The following is a 21,293-nucleotide window of genomic DNA, read 5'->3' as shown; positions in this document are numbered from 1 at the left end:
TTGATTCTAGAGTGTTTATGTTGTCACCTGGTGGACTATAGATACCGAGCAAGTTTAGATGTTTGTGCTGGTTTAGGAGGAGTGAGACTAGTATTGTCTTGGCATTTTTGAAGTTTGGGGCTTCTTTTTGTGGGAGTAGGATCTTTAAGTTGGATTTGTAAAGTAGGGCAATATTACCACCTCTTTTGTTTGCTCTGTCTACCCTTAGGATGTTATAGCCAGGTGGGGTTATATAGTTGCCTTTGATATCAGACTTAAGCCATGTCTCTATAATTAGCATTATGACAGGGTTATATGTAGAAATAGCTGAATGAAGCTCTTCTATTTTGTTCATAATACTATGGATGTTCAAATTTAATATTAGCAGGTCAGTGGGCTTATGTTTAAATGGGAGGTCTTGCATTAAGAGAGTGAGAGCTATTAGTGAAGCTCTGGTGATCATTGTGGCATCCTGCTCAAAAATGTGGACCGTCAGTGCTCTGATTTAAACAGGAATGATATCTGTGTTCACTGACATGGTTTCCTGGCTGGCAATGCTGTTGCCAGTCACAAAACCTCACTTATTTACGTTTAAACGTGGTGCATGACATGAATATGCAATAAGTGCTGCTGCTCAGTGCACATCACCATGCACAGATGTAAATTCTGTGTAGATTTTGTGCAAAGCCTACACTGAGTTTATTGAATCCTAGGGTCAATGTATTCTGCTGATCCTTAGCTAACAGATTTTCATGCTAATTTTATCCTAGTAACAGGATTAACAGTGGACTCTCTGAGAGTTGCTGCTTCATCTCAGAACTGGTTTATTTCTGCCTTTTAAGAGGAATTAATTCCAATTAATTAAATATTTATTTATATGGATTGTTATACTTGAAAATATAGAAATGATTTTTTATATAAGCACTATTTATATGTCTCAGCTGAGACCCTTTTAGTCCAGGAATGCATTTTCCTGCAGATTTATTAATTCTTAACTTATTTCAAGTCACCTCTGACATTTAGGTAAACAGCTGTCCACTTACATTATCCAGGAAGATTTTGTAAGCTGGCATCTCAATTTTAATTGAAATGCCAATACTGTAACAGTTTCCCCTGAACAAACTTGCTTGCTGTTCTTGTTCAGTGGATGTCTCTATCAGTATTTGGATTTCATTGGTTCAGTGCACTTCATAAATTACACTACATCTTGGACCTGATGCACCTGGTCCACTGTCAAGACCTATACTACTTGATGTCTTATACTCTCTGTTCCACATTTGATGGCAACAATTACTAGGCTCACACAAGCTAGAATGCCACCTATAATCAGTATAAGCTGCATTATGTTTCCCTCCCCCTAGCTACTGATAGAATTTTGCATCCAAGAGAACAACATTTCTTTCTCTATTTGTGCTTTTTGAGCAATTTCTTCAAATAGCCTGAGGTGGCTTCTGATTTCAGGTTCACTGTCTGGAATGTAAGAATATAAGTACAGCATTCCTTCTCACTAGTTCTCAAGTATCACATATCACATTTATTAGCATATGTGTATATATGCATATATATATATATATATATATATATATATATATATATATATATATATATATATATATATATATATATAAACACACACACACACATATATATATATCTATATATTTATATATATAGATTTTTATATATATATATATATATATTTATTTATATATATATTTATATATATATATATATATATATATATATATATATTTATATACATGTATGTATGTTTTTTACTTAAACATAATACTACTTAATTTGTCTAACAACAGTGCTAACTTTCAAACGTTCCCAAATTATTTTCTCTGGCACATTCCCATAGGTCCTGCAGAAATGCTTAGAGTTGCTGATTATGGAATAGGCTGACATTCATGACTGCCTCCACCATGTTGCCAATTCAATGGATTGAATGAATGACACATTGGAACAGGTGATGTCTGTGACAGAACATCTGTTGGGTGGGAACAGCATCCACATGGGCATAGTTCAGCCACATCATCTGCTGTTAGCCGACATGGCCATGCCGGATCTTGCTTCCATAGTGGCAGTACTTCCACTGTTCCCTCAGTGGTTGAGCTGTCCCACCCAGACATGGAAGGCCACAGGTTGTAGTCCTGAGCATCCTTGAGGAGAGCTCATCCAGCAGACATCAGTCACATTCAGGTAGCAACAGTGCATCTGACCATTGGTGTGGACATGCCAGTGCAACTCCTAGCAGAGCCAGTTCTCATGGGTGGATACGACAGTGATGAACTGTCACCTCTACCATGCATGGCTTACACCTGTCTGATAAACCAAGAAGTAGAACTACCACAGAGCTTGCCTGTGTTCTTGCAGACACTCGCATACCAATTTCACCTGACGGGACCATTCAGAAAAGCACACATAACAGTTGCATGGTACAGCCATGAAGCTTAAAGCTCATTTTGTCTTGCTTCTCATTCTAACTCACTCTCACTCACCAACCTTTTGTGTCAGCCTAGGCTTCTTACCACCCCTCATCCCCACCCCTGCACAGCACCCTGAGCAAGTAATGATAACTGTACTACATCCCTGTTTTCTGTTTTTTGAATTCAGGGATACATAACATTTGTGTCTAATACTCAAGATGCATAACTGACTTAGTGCTTAGTATATCTGCATTTGTGATGCTGAATTGGTAATTGTACCTTGGACTTGTAATGCCGTGGTGGTACGGCGGTAGCGTTGTTACCTCACAGCAAGAGGTTCTCCCATTTGATTCTCAGCTTGGCTTGGGAGTGCCTTCTGTGTGGAGTCTTCATGTTCTCCCCATGGTTGGGTATCGTTCGAAAGACATGCATGCATAAATGGGCGTGCCTTCGTTGAAGGTTGGGCGTCGAGCTGGCACCTCTGCGTTTCATAAAAATCTACTGCCAAACATTAGCGGACCAGAGTTCCGCTGTGGCGACCCCTTACCGGGAAAAAGCCGAAAGACAAACAACAACATCAACTTGTATTGGTCTTAGAAAGTTAGACAGTTGATAGCATCAAACATTTTTGCATCAGTATTGTTAATGACCTTATGAGGGCTGTGAAGTCTGAAACTAAAATGTGTCTCATCACTTTCTAACTTCTCTCTTTAATGATTTTCCAGTACGAATGTATGGTGCTAAACTGAGGACATTAGGTGACCGAAGTATGACTGTGTGTATCTTTGCTGCCTGAGGCCTACTACTTGAAAGTGGACACATACAAGTCACATAAATATCTGCTGTCACATGTTAAAGTCATTTCTGTACAAATCACCTACCTTATAAATCCAGCAGTTGCAACAGTTTTAGTTCAGAGCTACCTCTGTGTGATGCTAGCAGTACACATCCATTACATGGGCAGGTAAAGGTTGTGAGCATTGTCTGGCACCAATGTTACTGTATGTATGCACATAGGAGGAAGGTTTTAGCCCCTTAGGTGGTGAGTGAGTGTGCTATGTGCTGCCACTTAGCCAATGCGGGGGCATATTGAGCATGCCTACTTCTGCTACACCCACTGCAGCTGCTGGTTTCCCTTGTAACTCAACTGCATGTGGCTATGGTGACCCTACCATTGGTGGTGGGGTGTGTTTTTCTTCCCTTTATTGATCCTGCTGAAGCTGTTTTTTCAGGATGATGTTGTGTAGCATGGTACATACAGTGAAAATTTCAGTAAATGTATGTGGATTGTGCTGCAGAGCTTCCACAGATGTGTGTAGGCACTAGAACCATGACTTCAACAGCCAAAGCACACATTCTATGATATTTCTGGTTTGAGCATGCACCTCATTATGGCATTCTTCAGAAGGTGTGTGTGCATTTCTTTTTTTTTTTCAAAAATATTTTTATTTTGTTTTCATTATAAACGTATGCAAATGTACATATAACAAATACAATAAAACAATAACAAAACTATTTACATTATTTACATTCATCCATGAGAAACAATTTTATCCATGACAAGTTATCAGTATATGTTCAAAAGGTTTTCCAATTTTTGCCATGCTATTTTATATGAGTAATGTTATGAGTTCTATAACAAATGGTTTGCAGTTCTTTTTTACAAGCAACTATTGCTAAATTAATAAAATCTTTAAATATCAAATCTTGTTTATTTTTCCAGTTCAAAGTAATAACTTTTCTGGCAATTGCAAGAATTGACCAGAGTAACTGAATCTGAGATTTAGGTATTAAATTAGGTATAGGAACATTGAATAGGATTAGTGAGTTAGAAGTATGACAGTTATCAGACCATAAAGCATTTACAAAATATCTGAAGTATTTCCAGTATTGAACAACATTTCTACATTCGATGAACATGTGAACCCAGTTGGCCTCTAGTAATTCATCACATTTCCAACATTTACTTTCACTGTTTTTGAGTATAAGATTTATTTTATGTGGAGTATAGAAACTCCTATTCATAAATTTCCATGTATACAATCTCCAATATAATGAAGAAGAGGTACCATAAGTAGAATTCAATAACAGTTTTTTTTTTGGATTCATCAGATATTTGTTCTCCATTAATCTTTACATAGTAATTCCAAAAATATGAGTCAAACTTTAGAGTGTCTTCTCTTAGTATCTTGTAGATAGGTGAGATACTTAATTTTTGATTATCTGTCTTTTCAAGACACCTAATAAAAAGCTGAATCAAACTAGGTATAGATTCAGTCTCTAGATTGATTGATACTCTCATTTTGTTTTCTATAAACTGCTGTAATGAGTGTATAAACCACCAACTGTCTTGCCTATTATCAAAACTGCATAAGAGAGTTTAGTGGTTTAATACTCTTATTTTCAATAAACTGATCCCAGAATATCAAGTTATTTTCCTTTAGTTTTTGCATCGCACTGATGTTGAAAGAATCTAGGCAATCAGGGGAGTATGCTATAGGGAATATAAGAAATAAAAATTGTTTAATGTAATTTCAATCAATAATATTTTAAAGTTATTAAATATTTGATTAATGCCATAAGAAAAATGATCAAACTTCTTATTAAATAAACAAAATTCATGTAAAAGCCAATGAACTCTACTTATTCCATATTGTTCCTTAAACTGATTTTCTATAGTTCTGGCATCAGTTATATGAATTTCATGTATTGTTTTCCAGCCAGATATATAGATAGGTGTGATCCAATGTAATATTACATTAATTATAACGGATTTGGAATAAAGATCTAAGCTAGGGAATGCTATCCCATTACTGTTCCAAACTCTAATGTGCCATTTATATGCAATTCTAGGTTTTAAGGGGAACCATAACATTTAAGTAGCATGGAATCTATTTTTTTAAATAAGTTTTTGGGAGGGGTAGTATTAATGACTGTATATAAAACAAAATTTTAGGTAAAATTATCATTTTAATTAAAGAGAGCCTATGCTCCATTGTGAAAAACATTTTATCCCATATTTTGATTAGTTCACTAATGGTAGCTATTCATAAGTTGGTACTAGGCTATCAGCCCTAGGGCCTATACAAGCCTAGCCATAACAATTCCCTAGCTATTTCTTCCCACACTATTTACTTCCCTGGACCCCTGTCTAGCAGGGCGACTGACGTGATCCCCGGAGTGAATTTTCTTTCTCCCATCCAATCGTCAAGGTTCCTTTTGAAGAGGGCCAAAGAGGGCACTCTGCTTGACATGTATGGGCAGTCTATTCCAGAGTCTGGGGAGTCTCTGGGTCAGAAACCTATTCCTCCAACATGTTTTGTTTATTGTGATGACAAGGTTTAGATCCCTGGAGCATGTGAGACTGAGGGATTGGGATTTCTTTAAGTGTAGCATGTCCAACAGCTCTGGGTTTGACATGGCCTTGTATGTTAAGCAGAGATTTAAGGGAAACCAAAAGGAGTAGACAATATGCGACAGAGTATAGCTGGAGTTTTTTAAGGCGGTCAGCGTAGGGCATCTGCTTTAGGCCTGTGATTCTTTTAGTGAGGTATTTCTGCGGCCTTTCCAGTTGTTGCAGATGTCTTGTGAGGTACATACCAAATGGGCCACTGTACTCTATAATGGGTCTAGTGAGGGATGAGTACAGTGGGATAATGACTTGCTTTTTTTCTGGATGAAAAGCCCTTAGTGATGAGGTGTGTCACATAGAAGGATTTCCTGACTGTTGTGGCAATGTGTTTATCGAAGATGAGACCACTGTCCACCTGTGTCCCTAAGTCTTTTATCACACTTTCAGTGTTTAGTGTACTAAGTGATAATTCACGGGTACATGTTTTTTCCCAAAGGGGGTAACTATACATTTTCTGGCATTCAGCTTGAGCCCATGGCTCTGGCACCAAGCATATGTTTCTGTAAGGCCTTTCTGTAGAGTATCCACATAATTTGGGGATTCAATAATGGCTCCCAGTTTGCAGTAATCTGCAAACTTTGTCAGCCAGAGTGGCTTAGTATTGCCCTGTACTTCAGAGAAGTAGGTGCCAAACAAGAGCGGACCCAGGACTGAACCCTGAGGTTCTCCACTTGTCACTTGTCTGGAGCTGGATTTGAAGTCGGCTACTTTTACAGTGTGGGTTCTGTCAGTAAGCCAGTTGGCAACCCATCGAATGACATAGGGATTAATGCCCAGCTTAGTAAGTCTATCTATGATTCCAGAGTGGGGGATGTGTCAAAGGCCTTGGCAAGGTCCAGATAGGCTGTGTGGACCGCCTTACCCTCATCCACAGCTCTGGATTGATTCCAAGAAGTCAGTCAGGTTCAGCAGACAAGATCGGCCCTTCACAAACCCAAACTGGGTGGGGTCCAGTGTTTGAAGGTTGCCAATGTCTTTGTTTATAAGTTCTATGATAATACGTTCCATGGCCTTGCAGTCAGGCTTGTCAGACTGATGGGGCGGTAGTTCCCAGGATCCAAGATGGATCTCACCTTGTAGAGTGGGATAACTGTAGCCGTGTGCCACTCAGTGGGCACAAAGCCTGAGGTGAGGCTATGATTAAACATGACACTTAGGTGAGGTGCCAGTTCATTTTGTAGTTCATGTAGTACACAGCCAGGGATGTCATCTGGTCCCATGGATGCTATATTCTTAGTTTTGGAGAGTGAGTTTTTTTACCTGTGTGGCCGTTATTACCGGAATTTGGCAATCTTCCAGTATTGAGATGGGCCATTTAGGGAGTGAGAGGAGGGGGAAGTTGGCACTGAATTGATCTGCCAGGATATTGGCAATATCTTTGGGATCAGTATATTTAATGCCATTCTGTTGTACCTCAGAGCAGATCTGAGCATTGCCATTTAGATTCTTGACATAGTTATAGAATGCCTTGTGGTTGTCTTTGGAATCTTTGGCAATTTTATTTTCGTAACTAGCATTGGAGGATTATTTTAAATTATTGTAGTTTATTTTAACAGACTATTTCCATGTACTCTCATACTGATGCCCAAATAATCTAATGCATCATTCTCCCAATTAAACAGGCTATTCTCTCTTAAGTTTTTGTTGATCTTTTTGTTAATTAGTAATGTTTTGGATTTATTATGATTAAAGTTAAGCCCTGAAATTCTTTCAAACTTGCTTAAGGTATTTATAACATCATGCAAAGAGCCATCAATATCATCCAACATTAACAACATATCATCAGCAAATAACTGTATCTTAGGACAATAGTCCTTATTAATTTGAAAGCCTTTTATATTTTGCTTGTTTCTGATATATGTAGCAAAAGGTTCCATTGAAAGAGCAAACAAGAATAGTGACAAAGGACAACCTTGTCTAGTTCCCTTGAGGGTTTCTAGTGGTGAGGATAGACATGATCCGATTTTCAAAAAAGCTTGTGCCCCACTATAAATTTTCATTAATAAGTTGACAAAATCTGTGGAGAATTCAAAACCAATTAGAATTCTTTGTAGATAAAACCAATAGAATCAAAAGCCTTTTCTGTGTCTAGGCTGATAATCGTTGTTTTTGTATTTGCATGCTATGTCTATTAATGATATTAATTTAATAATGTTATCTTGTACTATTCTATGAAAAATGGACCCTGTCTGGTCATTATGTATTAAATTAGGTTATATTTTATTTATCCTATTAGCTAATATTGTCATGAAAATTTTATAATCAGTGTTTAGTAATGAAATTGGCCTATATGAATCACAAGATTTGGGGTCCTTACCTTGTTTTAATATGGGGAGATAATTTAGTATTTCCACGATGGGGATGCTATACATTTTTGCTTAACAATAGTAAAGGCACTCATCATTTTTTATTATATATTCAGGAAAAATCATATAGTTCAGGAATTATTCCATCCAGTCCTGGAGCTTTATTATCTTTTATGTGTTTTATTTGCTCTTTCACTTCTGTTAGTGTTATTTGTTTATTTAATATGTTATTTTGATGCATTGACACCTTAGTAGTTATATTTTCTTGAATAAAAGTATTTATTACATTATCTGTCTCCAAAAGTGATGTGTTATTATTTACATCTTTATAGTAGTTTTTGAACACTTCTAATATGCCCATTAAGTTAGATGTACTCTTAAATGAACCATCACTTTTATATTTACTCTCATTAATAAGATTTTGATTGTTTATTTTTTTTTGGATCTTACCACTATTTTATGAAGATATTTGGGATTTACAGCATAAGATTGCAATTTAATTTTTTCCCAGTTTATGGTGACCTTATTATTCAGAACTTCTAAGTATTTTTGATTTAACTTAGTAATTTCGTTATGTGCTACTTTGTTATTTGGTTTTGCATCCATTTTTATCTCGTCTATTTTTTTTGTAAGTCTAAAAGGTCTTTGTCTCAATTTCTCCTTTTTTTAAGGTACCAAGATTTTATTCTACCATATATATAAACTTTAAAGGTGTCCCATAGTATAGTATCAGTCACTTCACCATTATCATTTGTTTCCATAAACATGTATATTTCTTTCATTATCCATTCCCTAAAGTCATTTAACTTAGTTATGTAAGCAGGAATTATCTGTAAAATCTTAAATTATCTGTATGTGTAGTTAATGTAAAGTTTATAGCATTATGGTCCGAAAGTGGAAAAGTCATTATAGATACGTCACTTATTTTAGAGTATATATTATTTGATACAAAGACCTTATCAATGTTTGTTTGTGTACCAAACTGATATGAATAGTGAGTACAGAATAAGGAATAATGTTCTCTTAGACCATATATATCTTTAAGGTTCATCTGGTTTGTAAAATATTTAGCTTCTTGGCTTAAGATGTTAGTTTTATTTTACCATTTTTAGAAATATTGTTGCCTGATAACAGGCAGTTAAAATCACCTGTTGCTTTAATTTCTCCTTTTGCATTTAAAGTAATCAGGTCCAGATATTTGTCAACATATTTAGTACTCAGTCCTGGTATCCAGTTTGTATTAGTCAAAGTATAATACTTCCTATTGATTTCCAAAATATCCATGCTTAGCATCCCATCTTTATCTGAAATTGTATCTATAATTCTTGGCTTAGTATAAGTATTTTTCCATAGAGTAAGAGTGCCCCTTCTCTTAGTCTTAAAACATGAATCAGCCAGAATGGTATAGCCATTGAATGACTATTTTTGTAGGTCTTTTTTTAATAGATGGGTTTCCTGTAAAAAGATGATCTGGGCTTTATGCATTTTGATATATTTAAGCAAACCAGCTCTTCTGACATTATTGTTCAAAACATTAATATTTAACGACAAACATTTATAAGCCATTGACTATAATGTGTATGTTATTATTAACTGAAAGACCTTTCTTCTATGTTGACTTGAAATCTACTGAAAACTTATTTATCATGGATGCATAACATGTATTAAGCACTACTTTAAAAAACCCAAAATGAAACATAAAGTTTCTGGTTTAGTTAAAAACTTAACTTAACCATCCATCTGCCACCTCTCCAATACCAAACGACACAAATTATCCATCTCTGCTTAGAATATAGCATAAAAGCAAAAAAGAAACGGATTATGAAAGCAACTAAAGAAATCTGAATCCATGAAATATACATTAGAATGAGTGTCCAATATAACTGAAGCTATATGAATATGTCACATATGATAATAGCACCGCTAATACATGGATATGCCAGAAACACACATAAGATCAAAGTATGTATAAACACTAGAAGCTGAAGGTTAAGAAGATTGTCATTATTTCCAAGACTTTTCAAGAAACATCAGATAATTTAACCATTTTGTAAGTCATCTATCTAACATTTTTTCATGTAAGGATCTGTTGTGTATGTATGTATGGATATATATATATATATATATATATATATATATATATATATATATAAAACACTTATTACAACATAACTATTATATTTTGCAGTTATATACATATTACTCATATGTATTAACAATATCTATGTTGACATCTTTCATCAGGAAGGGGGAGAGAGAGAGAGAGAAAAAAGGGGGCCTGACAACCCTCTGTTTAGTTACTAAAGGTTTAGTTATATAACATGTCTGATGTTAATATGCATAATGAGTTTTCTAATGCAGCTCCTAGTTCACTTGATGTCATTTAGTTACTAATAGTGTCATTCCATTTCAGAGGTATGAAGGTGAGACTCATCCTGTTGGCAGTGTGGAAGTCCCCTCCAAGTTGACCTACTCAGGTGGGGATCTGCACAGTCTTCTACCTACCATCCCTAGAATGGGTCTCCCTGGGAATCAAACTTCCTCTTTGAGTCCTCCTTCCTCTCTGTGCTTCTTCATTTCTTGTTTCCTTTAATCCCTCCTTTAAGGTTCTATTAGCCCTTTTAATTCAAATTTCCCAAGAGCTTTGAGTTTAAGACATTTGCTTTGTTAGATTTCTAGTGAAGTGTGTACGCTGATCACTGTGCATCTCCTGAGGTACACCCCATGTTGAAATGATTCTTTCACTTATTATTCAAACTACTGAATTAGCATCTTCCTTTTTTTGATGGACTTCCACAGTTACACTTTCCTACATTGTGCACTCCACAGCTGTGATACCAGTACATTTAGATTTAGACTTAACAAATTGGTTGTAGCTTTTCCCTTCCTGCATGTCCTGGGAAATTATGTTAATAGGCAAGTAGTATTTTTTTTTCCTTTTTCAGGATCAATTATTTTTACTGTAGGTGTAGGACTGTTTGAATTCTCCTCACATTAACCACAGTTTTAGGAATATAACCCATGTCCATTTATCCCCTTGCATGACTTTAAATTCCTTGATTTTGTCTTTTTAAGAATATTTGATTTTCCTCTCAGACTTTTTAATAAGCTTCCTAACTGTTAGCTATCTTTGTGTGTTTTTCATTTAGGGTCATATGGATACTTTGTTTAAATTCTGAACTCTCTTCCAAAGTTCTGCATTTTTTGTGTAAATTCTGACCTCCATAATGACCTCATTTCATCTGTCCCTAAAACTGTTAGTATATAGACACACACTAGGTATGATCTCATCTCACCTCACTGATTCTAATGACTTGACCCACATTGTCCCCTACTTTATGTTCATACTCTGTGCATTGGTCTTTACAAAAGTAAGCTGTATAATGTAAAGGCAAAGGATTTATAGGTAAATTCATAGGTATTTTATAGTTACTCAAAATCTTCTACACCATTTCTTGTGTTTGTTTTCCTTCCATAACACTTACTTCCCATGTCCAGTACCGTGGAGCATTCCATATTGGAATATGTTTGTTCAACACTAAGAGTCCTTTCGTTTGCTAGCTGATCTACTGTTTGGTTGGCCTGACTATGCATTTTATATTTCATCTGCGATATGTGCTTTGACCTTATTCATGCTCACTGTAGAAGGGTTATCAACTTTTATCAAGCTCCTTATTTCTAGAACACTTCCTGATGGCTGAGTGGTTTACCATCAGCTGTAATCAAGACACTTCTGTAATCAAGCCACTTCTTGAACATATGGGAAGAGTTGCTGTTAGCATTCAGATTACACACACACAGTCTGTAGATATGTCTAAAGGTATGAGCAGTAATAGAGCTTGCCTAACTGTGTCTAGTTCAGTTCTTTGTGCTGAATATGCTCCTGGGAGACTTCCCTTTTTTGATCTTGTTTCTGAACTGTAAATTATCCATCCTGTTACAAAAAACCCTTTCTGAGCTCTAATATCTGGAACTAGCTGCTTATCAATTTGTGCTTTTTCACGCACGACCACAGGAGTTCCTCATCTTCTTTCAGGTCAGGACAATCATGAGGTTCCCCTAGATAGAAAAGACAAGACCTCCGGCATCAGTCATTTGGAAACTCCTTAGGGTCAACTTCTTCCAACGCCAACCACTAGCACTGAGCTCTTCTTAATCTGAGGGACCACTATTCTTATCCCTCCTGCCTTGTTTGCAAAGCTTGCAGTAATTCTACCATGTCATGCATTACTCTTACCTTTTAGGTTTCCTTCTAGCATGCATTTAACTGGTGTATGTTTGGTCTGAAGTACAACTGGAAGCACTGAATTCTGTGGCATTTCACTTCAGTGAACCATTTTGTTATAACAGCTTGCCTCTCACATTCTCTCATTCCTTTCTTAACTGGACTCAGGGCTTGAAAGTAATAACCCCGGACCTGATACCAGGATCCATTTTTTTAGCAGAGTAGCCATCATAGTTTTCCCAGTGTGACTAAACTGTATGATGGACTCCTTTTCTCTTTCTGGAGTACCCAAAGCAAGTGCAAAAAAAAAAGCTTTTCTTTACAGAAAACTAGTAATTCATAGTTCATATGTTAGTACTAGGCTAACTGTCTAGCTAATTACCTGATGTGAGAATCAAACCCTGCACCTTGTGTGTATAAGTAAGCATTATGCCAACCTCCCACCTAATAGCATTTTATTATTTGAGTTGAGGTGCTTATCCTCCTTTTGGTTTCCCTTAAACATGTCAGCCAGATGTTTTGTTTTACATGTGTAATCTGGTATTTATTCCCTTGAGAATCCAAAGATTCCTAGGGCTTGCCTTAACCCATTGATAGTGGTTGGAAGTAGTAACTGTTTAATCAGTTGCATTTTAATCTCACTAATATTATTCTGCCCCACTGACTGTATCTCCCAAAAAAGTAACAAAAGTCTTCATGAGCTAACCCTAATTAGGCTGTTTTAATCTGCTTGCCTCATTGCCTGGAAGATTTCTTCCAGGGCATTCAAGTGCTTTGCTAAGTCTCTGTACCTACAAGGATGTTATCTACATATTGGACTACAGAGGCTCAATATTTTAGTAGTTTCAGGACTTCCTGCATTACCTGATGGAAAATTTGTTAGAGCATTATGACAGCTCTGAGGCATTCTTGTCCAAGTATATTATTGATCTTCTACAGTGAAAGCAAATGTCCACTGAATCTTCATCCAGATAATGCTCCAAAAACCGTTACATCCAACGTGGAGAAAATGTTCATCTTTTCCTGAATCTGAGCAATAAGATCAGGCATACTACCTTAAGTTTTCTGTAATCAATTGTAAGATGATAACTTCCATCAAGCTTTTGCACAGGCCAGTATGTTTCTTACAAATCATTGAGCTTCTAAGGCTTTTACAGTGTTTAATACTGCCTGTTCTGCATCTTTCTTGAGTGGATATTGTTTTAAGGACTTTTAAGGATTGCCTCTTACTTTGAGAATAAAGTTAGGGACCTGGCCACAATCATTTCTATGTTTCTCAAAAATGTCTTGATAACAATGCATCAGCTGAGCCAATTCTTGATTAGGGGTTTTCAATAACTCAGTCAAGTCATATTGTCCTGGATCCTTTACACTATATTTGCTCAAAGACTCAGAAATGACTAATACTTAATTTACTGATCCCTTAGTCAATTCCCTGTTACACAAATACCTAGTTATTTTTTATACACATGTTCAGCAATTTAATATCAAAATGTTTAGTTTTAGACCTTGGTACTGAATTTCCCCTTCTCTTTCCTTTTTTCATTCTTGATCTCTTTACCCCCCACACCATTTTCCTTTCCTTTTTCTTCTTTAATTAGGTCCACGCTAGATCCCTCCTTATGCCCAACAGTTGTTAGCCTTATGTGTTCATTTGTGTTACAGTTATTGCATTTTCCTTACTTATAATGTAGCAATCAGTTTATTACAGTGAAGGAGATTACAGTTGCCCACTTATATCTTCCAGGAAGATTTTGCAAGCTGGTGTCTCAATTTTAATTGAGATTCCAATTCCAATACAGTAATGGGTGGCACCATAGCTTTGGAGTGTTGCTCTAAATGGAGCTACATATTAAATACAACTAAAATAAGTAGAATCCCCCCCCCCCCCAGGGAAGGGAGGAATGATGGAAATCCCATTAAAATGGCCCAAGGCAAGACATTTTCAGGCTGTGTGTGACTTGGTTAGACATGCTCAGACATGCTCAGAGCTCTGATTCATTTTTAGGCTAAGGTGAATTCAGTTTTTATTTATTTAACATGAAATAATATATTCTTGGTGATTTATAAACCCCAGCTATAAGTTATTAAATAAAGTGAATCATCCACGTATTCTGTTTGTTTCCCGTACTTGTGATTCTCCTACTTAAAGTTAAATGTTTGTTGTAAAAAGCTGCAACACTGTGGGTTACTAAAGCAATATATGTTAGTACCATTGCCTTTAGAATGCTTGACAAAATAAAAGAACATGAATCATACATCTGGACTGACTTTTGTATTCTTAGTAAGCCTTATCCCTCTTAGATTTATGAACTGTATTCATAAAGTCAGACATGCTTAAGGGTGTATACATTATTAAATAAATGACTTAATAAGCGTAGCTTCAGTATCACTTACTATATTCTGTTTAGGATCTGAAAACCTTCTACTTCGGGAAGTAAGAAAATTCCCTCATCAGGACTCTCTGCTAAGAAGGCCACTGCTATAATTTTTAATGCTCTGAGATTGGAGAAGTCTGAATTAGCATACATCTCATGAATGCTGTAACTGTACTGAAAATAACTCTCATGAGTACCTAATTACGAGGAACGCTCCTGTTTTGGGGGTCTTAAAAAGTACATATTCGTCAAATTTCCATATTGGAAGAGTCTCACACATTCAGTGTTAGGATTTTATATTGGTTATCCATAGTAAATAGCACTGAATCATATTAATTCACCAATATAACTTTGACCCACATTACGATTACATCCCTCTCAGCTGTACACATTTTTGCAGAATGTCCAGATTTTCACTGCAAAACTTCAGTCTGTCCCTCATAAAATTTATGTTTTCTGGCTAATTACTTGGATGATGTAAGGAATGGAATTACTAAATTTCATACACTTGATTTTCAGACTTCATATCATTTAGAAAATGCATTTTAACACAAACCATGTTATCCTAGCTACTTTCTCAGTTTGTAAGAAGACTGTTTAAAATCTATCCCTTTTTCTGGGCCTTTGGCCCACCATTATTTAAGGCTTTGTCCAGATTCCTTGAACTAAGAGGTTGAGAGGTATGATTATGAGATCTAGTGTTCCTCTTAGGAAGGGAAGGTTGAGAGCTATGGTAATGAATACTCATAGGTTGGTACTAAGCTATCATCCCAAGGGCCTAAGTAAGCCTAGCCAACAAAGTTCCCTGGCTTATGCCAACCCAAGAAAGTTAGTTTCCTGTGCCCCTGTCAATCAGAGCCACAGAAGTGATCCCCAGGGTGCATTTCCTATTTCCTATCCACTCATAAAGATTTTTCTCGAAGAGCGCTAATGAGGAACTTTGCTTGACATAGATGGGTAGCTTGTTCCAGAGTATAGGAAGTCTCTGGGACAGGAATCTATCCCTCCAGCATGTTCTGTTTATTGTGGTGACAAGGTTTAGGTCCCTAGAGCATGTAGCTTGGAGGAATTGAGATTTCTTTAGGTGTAGCATGTCCAACAGGTCTGGGTTTAACATAGCTTTATATGTTAGGCAGAGATCTCCTCAGAGTAAGCGATATGCTACAGACTAAATCTGGAGTTTTTTTGAGACGTCTAATGAGTACTGAGTAGAGGGGAACAATGACCTCTTTTTTCCTGGATGAGAACCCTTTTGTGATGAGGTATGCCACATAGAAGGATTTTCTGACTACTGTGGAAATGTGATTATCAAAGGAGAGACTACTGTCCACTTGGGTCCCAAGGTCTCTTATCACACATTCGGCATTAAGTAGACTGCCGTTTATGCAGTAGTTCATGGGTACAGAGTTTTTACCAAAGCGGATGACAATGCACTTTTTGGCATTGAGCTTGAGGCCATTCCTCTGACACCAGCATCTGTCTCAGTAAGGCCCTTCTGTAGGATGTCCACATCATTTGGGGACTCTACTATGGCTCCTAGTTTGCAGTCATCTTAGAACTTCGTTAGCCAGAGGCCTTCTGTGTTAGCCAGTACTTCAGAGAAGTAGATACCAAACAGGAGAGGTCCCTGGACTGAACCCCGTGGTACTCCACTTGTCACTGGTTTGAAGTCAGATTTGGAGTTTGCAACTTTTACAGTGTGGGTTCTGTCAGTGAGCCAGTTGGCAACCCATCTTGTGACATAGGGATTTATACCTAGTTTAGTGAGTTTAGCTATAATTCCAGAATGGGGAATGGTGTCGAAAGCCTTGGCGAGGTCAAGATAGGCTGTGTGAACCACCTTACCCTCGTCTACGGCTTTGGTGACTGCCTCATAGAAGTTGATCAGGTTCAGAAGACATGATCTGCCTTTCACAAACCCGAACTGGGTGGAGTCCAGAGTCTGGAGGTTACCAATGTCTTTGTTTATGAGTTCCATGTTCCAGGATGTTGGCAATATCAGTTGGTTCTGTCATTTTCGTGCCATAACTCGGAGCAGATCTGGGTGTTGACATTAAGATTCTTGACATAGCTATAGAATGCTTTGTGGTTGCCCTTAGAATCAATGGTGAGTTTGTTTTTGTACCTAGCTTTGGAGCATCTTATAAGGGATCTCACCTTCTTACTTAGGCTGACCGAGGAGCTCATCCACTCATGGGATTTTACTTTCTTTTGCAACAGTTTCTTCCTTCTTCTGTCTTGTGAGGTACATTCCAAAAGAGGCTTTGTACTCTATAATGGGTCTAATGAGTGTCGAGTAGATGGGAACAACGACCTCTTTTTTCCTGGATGAGAACCATTTTGTGATGAGGTGCGCCACATAGAAGGCTTTCCTGACTAGACTGACTTCCTTTTTTTTGGAGGATGTCATTATGAGAATATCATCCACCACAGTTCCTTCAATTACCGACTTTGAAAGAGGAAGAGCAAAGCCCTGAAGCAAATATGGACTAGTGGTCTATGCTTACCTATTAAACTTCACCATCAAGGATGGCGCTATTCTGTAAATGCGTTGCTGCGGCGGTTTTTTTGTTGAGGGGGTGTAAGTACAATATATTTCAGCACTGTACCTTACCAAATCAGGTTTCATTACGCTAAAACCAATCCTGATGAGCTATAATTTTATGCAATGTTTTATTAAAACGCCTTTAGAACTACGTATTTGTTCTACATACTTCTGATATACAACATACTACAGATGAAACTACTATAAATGACTCAGAAGTATATGCATTCCACTACATAAAAGATACGCCCCCCCCGTTCATAATTTAGACCAAAGTATAAACGTGCCATCCCCTAACAAAAAAAAAACACACCACCCTGCTCTGCAGTCACGCAAACTCGCGATAGTTTACGGGTTTTACCAGCGTTTTCCTCCTTAGCGATAGACTGTATGTATTTATGGTACAGTTCATATCCCTCCGCCGTTTCCAACTTGTGTTGCTAGCTGTGGATGATACCAGGCTGTGCCCCTTTGAATTTCTTGCCAGTCAGCTTCATATATACTTTACCTGCTTTGTGCTTTCTTAGGACCATTATGCATTGTGACCCAACTCACCTTGACTGCTGAAATACGATACCAAAAATGCGCGCACTGGGCGGAAGGATCCACATTTAGGGCATTAAAGCTGTACGGGTGATGCAGTAGTTGCTGCAGCAGGAAGGAGCTGATTCAGTTTCTTGGTTAGGTAACGTTAAGGGGAGCTGGGCTTCAGTTTGAACTCGGTCCGTGCTTTTAAGTCAAAGCTACTATCCCCTTCATAGCACAGTCTAAACACAATGGCAATGAAAAGAATTAATAAGGTAAGGGTGGAAAATGATATGATCCCTTATTTCTTCAGATTTGAAAGATTTAAGCACTGGAAGGTAGACGTGGGCCTATTTTTGGAAATAAAGGCCTTTGCTACGTTTTATTTAAGGTTGTTGTATTTTATGGTTGATGAGGCTGAAATTACACATGTAGTTATACTGTGGGTACACGTTCGGGAACATAGAAATTGGGTCATTGAACCAGGAACTAAAACGTACGTTGTCCAGTTATGTGAGAATAGAGAGAAATCAGGCCGTCACGCCACACGCACGATATAGTTAGCACTTACAATACCATTTTTACTTATGTTTTAATGTTTTTGGTGCACGGTTTTTATATATGGGTATTATTTAAGTGGTAAACAGGGAGTGATGAGGTTGATGACTGGACTACTTTCCGTTGGCATTGACTCAGTTGTTGATGTGAAGTTATGACTGGCTTGTTTTGTTTTAGTGGTATAACAGTGACTTGTTTCTGCTTTGCAAGTTAGACTGCAACAATTGAAAAGACGTTGGAAACAGAGGTCCTACAGATTAGTGATAGGATGATGGTTTTTATAATTTTAAGTAAGGAAGAGGTTTTGCTGGAGTCAAAGTTAAGGTACGTAAGTTTTTGTAGATTCCATAGTAGAGGCCTCCTTCAAGAACGTGAACGGTTGTACAGAAGTTTTATGTTGTGCTTGCCCTTTATTCTGTCAAGCAGCCGTTGCACTATAATAGCATATTCTGTCCCAGTACAACGTGACAGATTGAACTCTGTATACCCAATTATCTATTAACTATATCCCTGGCAAACCTTTGCAAGATTTGCAGTTCTTGAGCATTACTGCCCAAAACATAATTTCACTTCAAGGGACAAGTTATTAAAAAATGGTATTCACTTCAAGGGGCAAGTTATTTAAAATGGTAGAATCCTTAAAGGTATATCTAAAAAAAAAAAAAAAAAAAAAAGTGGAGGTCGTGTTGCACCTTTTGTGGTATGGTTTGCATGTAAAAGGGAGTTAAAGGAATTGTTCATTGTGTGCCTGTTTGCAATTTTGGTTGTAGGTTATGAGATAAGTGATAATAGTTTCAGATTTTTGAATACCCTAATCAATACTTGATTGATTTTTGGGGTTGAGGGGTTACAAGTTTTTCATTGCCTGTAAAAGGAGGATCTTTGAATATAGTCTGTTTTGGAAGACTATCCATTTATCTCTAGTGCCACTGTTCCAGCTATAGTAGTTGATTAAAAAGTGTCCATAGCAAGTGACTTTAGAATTATGTTGGTCCCTGGAGTGTCCTTATGCAAAGTGTGTTTCCTGTATCCCCTAGCTGTCATGTCAAATACATTGACTGAAGTGTGTGTAATTTGTGTGAACTTTTGGGAGCATTGATTTTTACCAGATAATTTTAGGTTGGGTAGCTCGAGCACCAGAAAACGGATTGCAGCTGAACTGTGTTGTCAAAAATCCATTTCTAAATTTGAGATAATGCTTGGTCACTAACTTTCTGCGTCTGACCCATTTGTAAAAAATAATTTCTGAATTAGTGTAAGAGTACCAACATGAGCTGCTGTTGAGCTGATGTAGGTATAAGAGGGTGGGAGGCTGTCTGGGTTGTTTCTTGGCATCTGTCATTGTTGGCTGCTTACCTGAGGTCACGCCGATTGTAGGAATGTACTTAACTTCAGAAGATTTTAAATTTTAGTAGTATATTATAATGGTAATAATTACTGCATAATTTTAATAATGGCATAAGCCATAAGATTCTAAGGTAAAGTTAAAGAAGATCTTCACACTTTTTGTACAGTGCTAAAGAAGTGCAAGACTGTGATTTGGTCATATTATTTGGGTAACGAATGTCTGCATCTGTAAAATGCGTGGAGGAGTGAGTGTAATGGTTAATGGTTGGAATGACCGAGCAAATAAAAAAAAAAAAAAAAAAAAAAAAAAAAAAGTGAAACTCTGGATCATGCCATGAACGTAGGAATGTTGGTCCCAAAAGTGAAATACTAGTGACCAGTCACTTATGTTGGGCACAACTTGCAGTCATATGACACCACTGTCGTGTTAATTTAAGCATGAGTCTGCTTTGAAAAAAGTTGATAACCTGTATTTGAGGAGGATGATCCAAGAGTATAATTTTATAGTCTAATGCTGAAGAAGTTTTAGTATAATCTCTACATTTTGTCTGATGGGTGCATAGGTAATGCTTAGGGAGTCCAAAATTGGCATGTAGAGCATTAGAAAGTCATGAATTTACTTCATATCGTGTGTTGAGTTGAACTTGCATACATTCCGCTTATACTGATCCTTATTGTAGTGCAATCAGTTTCCTGGAGCATATTGCTGAGAAATGTGAAAAAAAAATCTGTGGTGTGATTCTAATGAAAAAAAAACTTATATGAAATGTTTCTTGTAATTTGATGTGTACTGTACCTTGCACTTGAAATTTTTATCCTTGCCACTACTTGGGTCGTATAGCAAGGACAGCATGTGGTGCATAACATACATAGAAAAAATTTCAGGCATTTGCCATGAAATCAAATGTCAGAAGTCCTTGTTTGCAGAGGTAAACTTAAAAAAAAGCATTATAGATGTAAATACTGCAGAATTTAACTGTTGCAGTTTAAAGTAAATGTAGATAATCGTGCATAGTGGATATGTTATCAAGAAATGTATTAATGTTCTTCACGGATACACTGCTGTTGTCATACTTGTTTAGTACGAGTAACCTAGGTGGTCTGTTAAGCTAGTCAAGATCTCTGAACAGTTGCATTTCTAATCTTGTTACACATGAGTTTTCAGTGTCTTAAAAAGTCATATTGTCTGTTAGTATTGTCCAGTGGGACTACATTTAAATTTTCAGGAGCAAGTTTGCTGAATGATTTCTCACAGGTTGTCACAGTGAAGGGTGGCTGGTTTAGTTTGGCTGAAGTTTGGTATGTTTTTGGTTGACTGATGGGAAATGTTACATGCAATTGTTTGATTAAATGATTGTTGGGATATGGATTAGATGGTATTTGCCTAAGTGTGCTTGTTTTTGCCCTTGGGATCTAGTAAAAGTCCAAGGAGTAAATTCACAACCTACCAGTTGTTGTTGCTATTAACCTTGACTTTGAACTGCTGTGTACTTAAGTGTAAGTGTTTTTGTAAACTGTGTTAATTCACTTTCTCCCTTCTTTTTCTGCCATTATCTTTTGTTCTGGCTGTAGTCCCCCTGCTGTTC

General features: G+C 37.0%; 1 protein-coding gene across 1 annotated transcript in view; it reads left to right on the top strand.

Moving 5' to 3' along the window:
• Positions 1-17,679: 17,679 nt before the first annotated feature.
• The window catches only part of UBE2D2 (ubiquitin conjugating enzyme E2 D2), a gene marked incomplete in the record, with an annotated part of 575,544 nt that continues 571,930 nt past the window's right edge, over positions 17,680-21,293 (top strand). Inside the window, 1 exon segment of the mRNA XM_044069476.1 lies at positions 17,680-18,077. Within this exon segment, the coding sequence (XP_043925411.1) occupies positions 18,054-18,077 (24 nt within the window).

The sequence above is a fragment of the Protopterus annectens genome, chromosome 4.part0 (genome assembly GCF_019279795.1).
Source record: "Protopterus annectens isolate FY-2018-M chromosome 4.part0, PAN1.0, whole genome shotgun sequence".
Taxonomy (NCBI): Eukaryota; Metazoa; Chordata; order Ceratodontiformes; family Protopteridae; genus Protopterus; species Protopterus annectens.
Note: the sequence above shows the minus strand (reverse complement) of the source record. Positions and strands in the feature narration are given on the sequence as shown.